This window comes from Ornithodoros turicata, unplaced genomic scaffold, assembly GCF_037126465.1.
Source record: "Ornithodoros turicata isolate Travis unplaced genomic scaffold, ASM3712646v1 Chromosome11, whole genome shotgun sequence".
NCBI lineage: Eukaryota > Metazoa > Arthropoda > Arachnida > Ixodida > Argasidae > Ornithodoros > Ornithodoros turicata.
The window spans coordinates 1,178,048-1,188,376 of NW_026999295.1; the positions used below are offsets into that span (position 1 = coordinate 1,178,048).

Sequence of the window (10,329 nt, forward strand, 5' to 3'; positions counted from 1 at the left end):
AGACAAATTGAGTCCTGTTGTGAAGAAAGTCCCCAATACATGCAACTAGATTTGGATCAATTCTTAAGAGAGGCAGTTCATGAAGGAGAAGGCATGAGGAACTTTATCGAAGGCTTTGCGGAAGTCAATGAGTATGGCGTCTATCTGGGAACCAGTGTGGACAAAGGGAAGGTGGCTTACTTCACCTATGAGTTATAGGTGAAGTAAGGGAGTTGCAACAGAGACCCGTGTTATGTCCGCCCAAGGAAAGCACAACGACTGCCTCCGATGCCGAACAAGAACGAAGTGTGTGTTTATTATCAGCTGAACACTCAAGAACAAGACGGGAGACGCCCCCTTGTTCCTTATCAGTGGAACCCAAAAAGGATTTGACAAACCTTGCCTGTCAACAAACGCGCGGTACAACATTCCTCCCGCACAAGTTTTCAATTACAAAAACAATATACTATCGAGTACCGAAATGAAACGTGCATACAAAGCACAAGAAACAGTTGGAAGATTCGCATGCAAGCTTACATAGGTTCTCCAAGCGTTTCGTACGTAAGCCTGTCAGGTGGCCTTGCCACTCTTTTACTTCGCCTAAGTTCCTCGTCGGAAACACTTTCGACACTAGAACTGTCCCCACTGCGTCAAATTGGCGAAGTCTTTGGCACGTCAAAGTATTCGTTGTCGGAAGGTTCTGAAGTTTCCGCCGATTGCTGCTGGGAACTGTCGTCCGAACCTGCAACAGCTCCAGTCCTTGACCTGAGATGGTCACTGTGCACGAAGCGAACCTTTCCGAGAACACGTACCAAGAAAGTTACCTCACTGATCACTTTGATCACTTTTCCTGGTGACCAATTAACATCCTCTCCCCTGACATTCTTAACCCAGATGAGACTTCCAACCTGGAATGTTCGTGAGCAAGATCGTCGTTTATCTGCGTACATTTTCATCCGCTTTTGCTTTGCACGACGTGCATGGTCGTAGCCAGGCTTCAGTAGAGAGATACGGGTCCGGGGCAGCCGTCCCAAGAAGAGTTCAGCAGGCGTCTTCTCGGTCGTTGCATGAGGTGTCGTGCGATACTGGAACAGAAAATTCGAAAGTTTAAGCTGCATGCTTCTTTTCTTGTTCTCGCTTTTGTCTTCTTCCAACTGTTTTAGAAGAGATTCCTTCAGAGTTTGGACCGCGCGCTCCGTAAGTCCGTTCGAAACAGCGTGTTATGGCGGTGTTGTCGTGTGGATGACCCCATTCTCTTCCATGAAGTTACGAAATTCTTCGGACACGAATTGGGGACCATTGTCCGTTACGGCTTCTTCTAGCAATCCGAATTGGGCAAAAATGGTTCGCAGTTCTTCGACTGTCCTCTGAGCTGTTGTCGTGGGCATCATGATCACCTCCATCCATTTGGAATAGTCATCAACGACAATCAAGAAATACGTCCCATCTTTTTGAGCGAAGTCTAGATGCACTCTCTGAAATACTCGGATCGAAAACGGCCACGGCTGTAATGGTGGAAGGGGCGCACTGTTCTGAACACACTGGCTCACATGACAGTTACGAACAACATTTTCAACGTGGGTATCCAAACCAGGCCACCATACGTTTTGTCTACTCAACATCTTCATTTTCACCATTCCCGGATGGCCTTCGTGCAGACGCCCAACGACTACGTCACGCAGGCTATGTGGTATTACCACCCTCGCTCCCCACACCAGACAGTCGTGGTCTGTAGAAAGGAAGTCCCGTCTTTGAAAGTAAGGTTGCAGCGCTCGATCGTCCACCTTCTTTGGCCATCCCCTTTTCGTAATTTCGATGACTCTTGGCAATACAGGATCCTGACTGGTTTCTTGTTGTACCGACCAATTATTGAGAGGAACCTGTTGCAACGGCGAGAAATACCTCAAGGTGTCTTCTTCCGGTATTGTCGGAAGTGGGAGTCTCGATAACGTGTCGGCATCTTCGATGTGACTTCCTTTCTTGTACACAATATCATAGTTATACACGGCAAGTAGAAGTCGCCAACGTTCAATCCGCGGGGCGGCCACGCCGGTTGACTTGTGTCCTAATTTTAGAAGCGATGTCAGCGGGTAGTGATATGTTATGAGGGAGAACTTTTTCCCGAAGAGGTACTTGTGAAACTTTTTCACAGCAAACACTATCGCGAGTGCCTCTCTTTCGATTTGTGAGTAGTTTTGTTCCGTGCTTGTCAAAGTCCTTGAAGCAAACTCTATTGGTCGCCACACTCCTTTAGTTACTTCCTGCGATATCACTGCGCCCAGCCCGTACTGTGAAGCGTCACAGGTCATCTGAACAGGTTTACTTGAACAATACAAAGCAAGTACACTTGCACTGCATAACAAACTTTTTGCTTTCTGAAAACTAGACACAGTCTTCACTCCACATCCAAGAAGCATCGTGCATACATATTTAGCATACCCAGAAAACTGCGTAGTGCAGTAACACTAGAAGGTGCAGGAGCCTCTGTAATCGCTTTCACTTTATCCGGCGAAGGGCGCAACCCATCTTTATCAAGGACAAAACCCAGATACTTAACCTCATACACAAAGAACTTGCTCTTAACATTTAGTTGCACAGAATGTTTAGCAAGTCTGTCCAATACTAGTTTCACATTTTCAAAGCACTCGTCATAGTCAACACCCTCAATTAACAAGTCATCGATGTAGCACGCAACCTTAGGTAGCCCGTGCAAAATTTTATCCATTGTGGCCTGAAAAATTGCAGGCGCACTGGACACCCCGTAAGGTAGACACGTGAATTCAAACAAACCCAAGTGGGTATTCACTGTGAAGACTTTCTGAGCCTGCTCATCAAGGTTAAGCTGTAAATACGTAGAGCGCAAGTCAAGAACAGTGAAAACACGACATCCAGTGAAAGTAGCGAAAAGTTCGTCTGTACGTGGAAGAGGGTACTGCTCCGTGCGAAGATTCGGGTTAATAGAAACACTGTAGTCCCCACAAATTCTTATCTTGCCTTCTGGCTTTGGTACAACAACAAGCGGGGTTGCCCAGTCACTTGTTTTGACTGGTGTCAGTACCCCTTCTTCCACCATGTGCGTCAGTTCTTTTTCTACTGACTCACGAAAAGCAAATGGGACATTGCGATGTTTACAAAATACCGGCAACACGTTATCTTTAAAAGCAAGACTTGCAGTGAAACCCTCTATTGCACTTTTCCCTTTGTTGAACACAGCAGGGAACATAGGCTTGAGTGCCTGCAACGCCTTCCTTTGTGACGAATTGTAAAACACTGATTGCCAGTCAAGTTTCAACTGCTTAAGCAAATTCCTGCCCAACAAAACTGGAAGCTTTACAGTGCATTGTTTCACCACAACCAGAGGCAATACTTCCGTGCCTCGCTTACTTTCAACAGATACGTCAATCACTCCGTCGATAGGAACCTTATCTCCCGTGAACGTTTGTAACACAAGGTCACAGTGTTTCATCGTACCAGAAGGCTGCAATTGACAGTACATTGGCTCCGGCATAAGCGTTACCGCTGAACCCGTATCAATCTCAAACTCCACGTCTTTACCTTCGACTTTCAGCATTGATTTCACTGGTGGTATGCCAGTCACCGAATTACAACGAACAATGCTAAAATCTTGTTTTGAACTTTGTGGTCTACCAGAAGCTTGCCCCGTAACACATTTCGTTTTAACGTGGCCTTCTTTCCCATACTTAAAACACTTTGCATCTATAAGCGGACACTTCTGAGGCGTGTGAGCCGAAGAACCACATCGAAAGCAGGGGCCTACCGTTTGTTTTTGCGGTGCAAAGTCCTGTCGTGAGCTGCGTAGACGGTGCACGTCCTCTGTCGTAGACGCCGACGAATGCTGAAGCACTTTCGATTGTTGCCCTGCCAGTTCCTTGGCTAGGGCCACTTTGTAGACGTCAAATTTGCTCATTCCGTCCAGCTCCATGAGAGATTGCTGAATATCGTGTCGACGGCATCCGGCCACGAACCTGTCGCGTAGAGATTCGTCGAGAAACGACCCGAATTCGCAGGTGTGGGCTAATCTCTTCAGGGCAACTGCGAAGTCGGCCAAGCTTTCTCCCTCCTGTTGGTACCTCCTGTGGAACTGGGTGCGTTCAGCGATGAGAGACCTCGACGGCGAGTAGTGTTTCTTAAGAGCAGCCGTCAACTGGAAGGTCCAGCACCAACAAATTCTTCAGGGTCTTGTAGGCAGTCGTGCCCAGATAATTTAAAAACGTCGCCGCTTTGTTTTCCGCTTTGACATCGTTGATACTGGCATAAATCTGGAATCGTTCCAGATATTCCTCAAAGAATTCTTCCTCGGGCTTGAACTCATGAAACCTCGGCATTGTGATTCCATCCGTCGTCGCCAATGTTATGTCCCCCAAGGAAAGCACAACGACTGCCTCCGATGCCGAACAAGAACGAAGTGTGTGTTTATTATCAGCTGAACACTCAAGTACAAGACGGGATACGCCCCCTTGTTCCTTATCAGTGTTACAGTCTCTTCCCGACACCATCAAGAAGGCTTGTCGGCTACCAACGCCCTCCCCGAAAATAAACAAACAAACAAGCGGAAGAGTGCTTATTTTCAGAACATCTATATAGGTGGCAGCAGAGTCACGTTCGACACAAAAAGTGATTGGTAAACCAACAACTCCTAGATAGCGTCGGGCTGCGCGCTTACGTCACCTATGGAGGCCTTTCCTATACTTTGCGATGTGCTTCGAGCTTTCTTCTCGTTCGCTCTTTCATTTACTTCATAGCAGCATCCATAATAGTAACAGCGGGCCTTCCTGTGTGACGTAGGGCGCGGGCCTTCTCCTTATCTTGGAGGTGTTGGGTAAACTCTGCTCAAATAAGTACGAGAAACCGAGGAAAAGGAAGAAAGTAGCAATCGCGAACTGTGGAGATAAGATGGTGGGGAGCAACGGACGTCATATCAAAGTTTTCTTTCACAGCACCAAGAGTAGAGTCGCACAAACGTCCGTGATGTTTCCCGCGGATAATCACAATTCTTCTGGAATTTTTCTGAGCGTCCTATTCGCTTTATTGTGGAATGGGGTGAAAAGGGTAGAAAATTTTAGCAAACCGTTCATAACGTGGCTTGCCAGTGGATAAGATTCTGAGTCTTACATAGCTTCAAAATGGCACCGACAAGCATAATAACCTTACAAACGGTCTGTTAAAACTGCATTTATGCACTTGCTATTGATAACCTGAAATAAGAGACTAGCAAGCAACGGCAGTTATCGCAGTCCCATATGAAGACACGTTATAATATGCGAGAAGCGGTAAGGAAAAACGCCGGATGCAAGTACAAGTTTTCACACCCGTCGGAAGCACTGTAATGCTTAATCTGCACTCTCCGTGGGACGTGCATGAGTTGGCATGACAGTTTGATTAAAATGCATGGGAAGCCTTGTGAGGGCGCACGAGATCACATTGTTAAGGGTGAAGAAATACAATTGAAAAAGAGAAACAAGAATTTCGACCCCACGCGCCTTGCTGTTGTAACAATGGCGGTTAAATGTGCTCTGTCTGCTGTTGTTCTGAAACACCTTGGCATTCTGCAGAGGGGGTGGGGGTGGATATACGTTTATTTTGGAAAGGTCAGCCTCACCGAAGGGTCCGCTTGCTATTCCTAAAACAAAAATATAGCACAAAGACGGAGCAAAACCGAATATAAGATAACGAAGGTGGGTCAAGTGTAGATGACATGAAAGGTCAACTTATAATTTCTTCGTGAGGGGACTTCCTATAACGATGTACATAGTAGGTTCGGATGCAATGAGAAGTGGTCTACCTTTCACATACTAGTCATTTTATGTCATAGTGCCTAATAATCAGACCTCGGCGAAATCACACATGATCGCGATAACCCACAATAACCGCCATCACGATCACCAAAGGGATAAGTGTGGCTCTGATTGCAATCGTCATTGAAGTGCCCTTGCGGTGATCACGGCGCGTTGCAATAACGTCCGGAAAACCTGCGGTTATCGCGATCGCACTCACGGCAGTAATCTGTATTTCGTGATTCCTGTATTGCGATTTCTGGGCGCGTTCGCAACGCCGTGTGTTCAGTCCCCTTCTGGCTAGTTTTATATTATGGTTGATACTCTTGCTTCACGGCTGTCTGTCCTCAACATCCCCTGCCCATAAAATTCAAATATAAGAGGCGATATTTGCATAACGCTTGCCTTTGGATGATTTCTCAACTGTTGCTATCATCTTCCGACGTCTCTAATTTTTCATATATCGTCTTCGCCGATCACTGTGTCGTTGTGAACCAGTTGCCAGGTGACCAAATGTCTGTTGTCACGATGCTAGAATTTTGCAATGTCGGCATGTGGTGATGGTGTGTGTCGTTTTCTGATTGCCGCAGTTGGCTTCGCGGCACCGGCATGTAGACATGCTGGCGACGAGAGGGCCAATGGCGCCGTCAGTTAGGATATCTGTCACAAGTGGTAGCTTACATTGTACTTCTAATACAATTAGTTATTCAGCGCGGAGAAATGCGCGAAGGAACAAAAATCCTAACATTGACATTGAGAACTACGTGTATCTAAGTGAGCTTTTAATGGCTACGTCGTGGAATTTCTCCGGCTTCCTGCCCATTTTGACCCCTTCACGCTTTTAAGCCACGACGATGAGTTTTCCCACTGTAGTCTGGAGAACTGAGGACCGTCGCTCCCTTTGTATTGCACTGGCCTCCGAAAAAAAAGGCGTTCGACGCCACCGGAAGCGGCCGGTATGCCAAAGCAGACCTCCTCTAGACGACCCAGCTTAGAATATCGACTGGTGTTATGTTTCCAAAAGGTACAGACACTTTGCTTGCCATAGTCCTCCGCAAGAAACTCGTCACGCTCAGACGTCTGCCGAACTTCAGGCACCGGGAACACCGTATCATGGACACCGTAGATGCAGAGTGCTCTGGAAAGATCCACAGCGTGCTCTGACCGTGCTCGAAATTTCCCACTATTCTTCCCTTTCCAATCTTTCGCGTGTTACAGTGAAGACTCAGCATAAATGTTCGTGCCCATGGTGTGCGGCCCATCAACGCGATCCGACATGATTCTTCGCTGCTGCACAACCACTGCCCAAAAAACCTCAGACCCGGGCTCGAACAACTTTTTATTGCCATTGCGACCTTTGATTTGCCTATTTTTGGCCCGAAAGCACAATCACAAGAGGAAATTCACGCCCTCCCTGCCTTTGCTGTGTGCAAGGTGCCATGTGCCAACAGCGCAACTACATGGTGATCGCTTGAGTGTGATGATGCCTAGACATCACACGAACTGCCTTTGCCTGATATCGTGATCGCAATCATTCAGTCACCCTCATGGTGATCGCAGAATGCGCGGTCAACTCATTCGTTCGACGTTGTGATTGCGATAAATAGTGGCGCGAGGATGAGTGCGATCCAGTATCGCGCTCGTGGTGCGCAGCGATCACGCGCCATATCAGCCTGAGCGTGAGCGTGAGTCGGCTCCAGCCTCACGCTCGCCTTATCAGATGATCGTGATCGTGAGTTTTTTCGGGCCGAAATGCCGAGCTCTGCTAATAATAGGCCATCCAGGATAAAAATTGTGATGATCTTGCCTTGCCGTAATCTTAAAACTCTCTTCATAAAAAAGAAGAAAGGCATGACCCTCAGATCGAACCAGGGAACATGAAAGCTAGAATCGACATCTGCATCACTGAACCACCAGCTCAGAATGTTGTCATCGTGAGAGACCAAGACGCAACCGCTTTGGAACGCACGCTCAGCAGCCGTTACTTCTTTCGTCGTGTAAATAATAATAATAATAATAACTTTATTTTTGTTCGGGTACCCAAAAACAACCACAAGGGTAAAAAAAAAGAAAGGGTAAAAAAAGAAAAAAACAACTTTTATAATTAATCTTCACAATTCCTGAAACAAGTTGAACGCGCAATTCTAGATTTGTAGAGCACATCCCTGACAAGTCTAGTCAGCAAGAATCCAGCCAGTAGTACTTTTCTGTGCCTTTAAAGGATATGAGAAAATGCCCTATCGTCGTGCGTTGGACGAGTTGGGCGTCCGCTTTTTCCTGTCGTTCTCTCACTGTCAACCTTTGACAACACTGACATCACGAAACATGGGGCACCCCCGCTTCCTGGTCGATATCGTCGTTTTTCTTTTCTGGCAGAACGTACACACTTATCGAGCAGCGGAATCGGTGAATGGATTTTTGTTATCTCCGTGGTACATTGGTAGTTTTATTAGGTGACAGTTGTCACATCAAATCGCGAACTGCCTTGGAAGGTGTTGAGCTGACCAAAGGAGATAATGACGGAAAGAAGATCAAAGACGGAATGTTTTATGATAACGTAGACTGAGAAATGGCATCACTAATTCCAGTCACGCTTACTTCTGGGGACAAAGCGGGCTGTTCCATGATTTCAGGAACAACCTGATGTCAGTTGAAAAGGGGTGACACCGAGACAGGGAGAGGAGAAATTGGCCGCAAAACCCGCACAATGCTCAATTATTTTGTATTTTCGCACATTTTTAATAGAGCACAAAAAGGCGCTGTCGTGTCGGGTCTTGTGGGGTAGACCCTCCAGGGTTGTACTCTACATCTTTGCAATCACGCAGTCAACGTATTTCCATTACATTTTCATTACAAAGATTAATTACGAAAGTTAATTAACGGCTGCGCTATTTACTGATACACCACCACCATTGAGTAGATCCCGTCGGGAATAGATATATTCAACGACTTTGGCGAAAAAAAAAGTCAATCGCGGATTTAATAAAATTTAGTCGGTCTTACGTCACGTACCCTGTATATATGACAATAACCACGCATGTATTTTAAACATAGTAATTATTTTGATACCTAGAACGAGTTAACCCGTAAGGAGATCACGGCCTTGCACAATGCTGAGAACGAAAGTTTTGGCGAGTTGGGGAATAGAGCAAGTTTAAGCCACATGTCCGAAATTTATGCTAAATGATTGACATGTATTAACACTACAAGAGACACGCGTGGTAGAGTGTTCATCTTAATTCCCTTTACTATTAGAGCGCGTCAAAGTTGACTCGCATAATTGGTTCCGTCATCACATCTCGAATGAAACTTTGATGACTTGCTCCTTCACAGAGAACAAAGGACGTTTAAGCCACAAGTTCGAAATTCACGTTAGAGGATTGACAATCATCTACATTATAACAAAAACGCGCGGCACTGTGCAAAACGGAGATTCCTGTAATGGTGAAGTAGGTCAAAACGAACAGCGTGCAGTATGACATAGAGCCAACACGGCATTATTAAGCCAAAACTCTGACGCTCTCGCCCTGCCGTTACTCTCATAACTCCCTCTACAAAAAACGAAAAATAGAAAATACATGAATATAATAATAATAATAATAATAAAAAACACTAAGCAGGCCGCGGATCGAACCACGGCCTTCGAAAGCTATAACCAAAAAGATCACCAGTGGGCCAACACCGCCCGTTGCTGTCACCTTCAGGAATGAAGACGCTTCGCAGGCCACACTGAGGTTGTCAACACTTCTTTTGTCGCGGGAACAACATTGGAGCGGCCCACAGTTGCGCACGAAGTTACAGAGCGTAAGAGACAACTTCAGCTTTCATGTCTAACATGGGCATTTTCTGCAGAACCCATTGTTTTGGCAAAGTACGAGAAAAATAGCACACCAATGCATTCTGCCACGAAGCCAACACGGCGAAAATAAGTCCACCAGGAACCAAACTGTGACGTTCTTGCGCTTCCATTCCACTTGTACGCCATCGAAGGGCCTCTCACAACAACACCCATGTGTGGGCATATCTTTGTAAAGCTCAGGGTCAACAGATACTCTAAGAAAACCATATGGGATGCATTGCTTCAATGAAGGGCAGCGAGTACGCCGGCCAAGCAAACTTTAAGAAGCTGTGTCCCGCACTTCTGGGAATGCTTTGTGAAGTTATTATCGGTGTGTGCAATATAATTACGTGAACATGCACTGTTGTGTTGTCAGAAGTAGTAATTGGCCTGGTCCTATGAGCGGGGTGGCGAAACTACAACATGGACCCCTGGGCCCTGCCCTGAGCCATGCACGTATTTTTCCCCGCGCGGGGCGTGTGCGAAGGGTTGTCAGCGCGCTTATCGGCGGGGGGAGAGCTGCGTGCGCGCTTATCCTATCACATTTTTCAGGCCGACTTCTTTCGACATTTTTTAGCCTTGGCCGACTTCGTTCGCATATTTTTTCCTGCGCCCGGCAGGCGGCGCTCAGGTGGAGGCTCTTACCGGCGGGCTGAGCGTGGCCGGAGGACTGCGTGCGCGCTTACCCGCTCACATTTTTCATCCTGGGCGGACTTC

The 10,329-nt window shown here is 46.7% G+C and overlaps 3 protein-coding genes across 3 annotated transcripts; all 3 read right to left on the reverse strand.

The window, feature by feature from the left end:
• Positions 1-629: 629 nt before the first annotated feature.
• On the reverse strand, positions 630-1,097 carry LOC135371442 (uncharacterized). The gene has a single exon (XM_064605497.1). The coding sequence runs from the start codon at positions 1,095-1,097 to the stop codon at positions 630-632; it is 468 nt and encodes a 155-aa protein (XP_064461567.1).
• A 102-nt stretch (positions 1,098-1,199) lies between these two features.
• LOC135371443 (uncharacterized protein K02A2.6-like) lies at positions 1,200-2,288 on the reverse strand. Its single transcript, XM_064605498.1, has one exon. It carries the CDS (start codon positions 2,286-2,288, stop codon positions 1,200-1,202), a length of 1,089 nt encoding a protein of 362 aa, XP_064461568.1.
• Positions 2,289-2,374: 86 nt separating this feature from the next.
• LOC135371444 (uncharacterized protein K02A2.6-like) lies at positions 2,375-4,325 on the reverse strand. The gene is made up of 2 exons (XM_064605499.1): positions 4,239-4,325; positions 2,375-4,144 (listed from the first exon to the last, which is right to left on the reverse strand). The coding sequence occupies exons 1-2, from the start codon at positions 4,323-4,325 to the stop codon at positions 2,375-2,377; spliced, it is 1,857 nt and encodes a 618-aa protein (XP_064461569.1).
• Between the last annotated feature and the right edge of the window lie 6,004 nt (positions 4,326-10,329).

Excerpts from the sequence above, each read along its gene's own strand:
- LOC135371442 (XM_064605497.1), bottom strand. The coding sequence starts at position 1,097 with ATGCAGCTTAAACTTTCGAATTTTCTGTTCCAGTATCGCACGACACCT.
- LOC135371443 (XM_064605498.1), bottom strand. The coding sequence starts at position 2,288 with ATGACCTGTGACGCTTCACAGTACGGGCTGGGCGCAGTGATATCGCAG.
- LOC135371444 (XM_064605499.1), bottom strand. The coding sequence starts at position 4,325 with ATGCCGAGGTTTCATGAGTTCAAGCCCGAGGAAGAATTCTTTGAGGAA. Across the intron at positions 4,145-4,238 it reads TTTATGCCAGTATCAACGAT|TTGACGGCTGCTCTTAAGAA; the intron begins GTCAAAGCGGAA and ends TGGACCTTCCAG.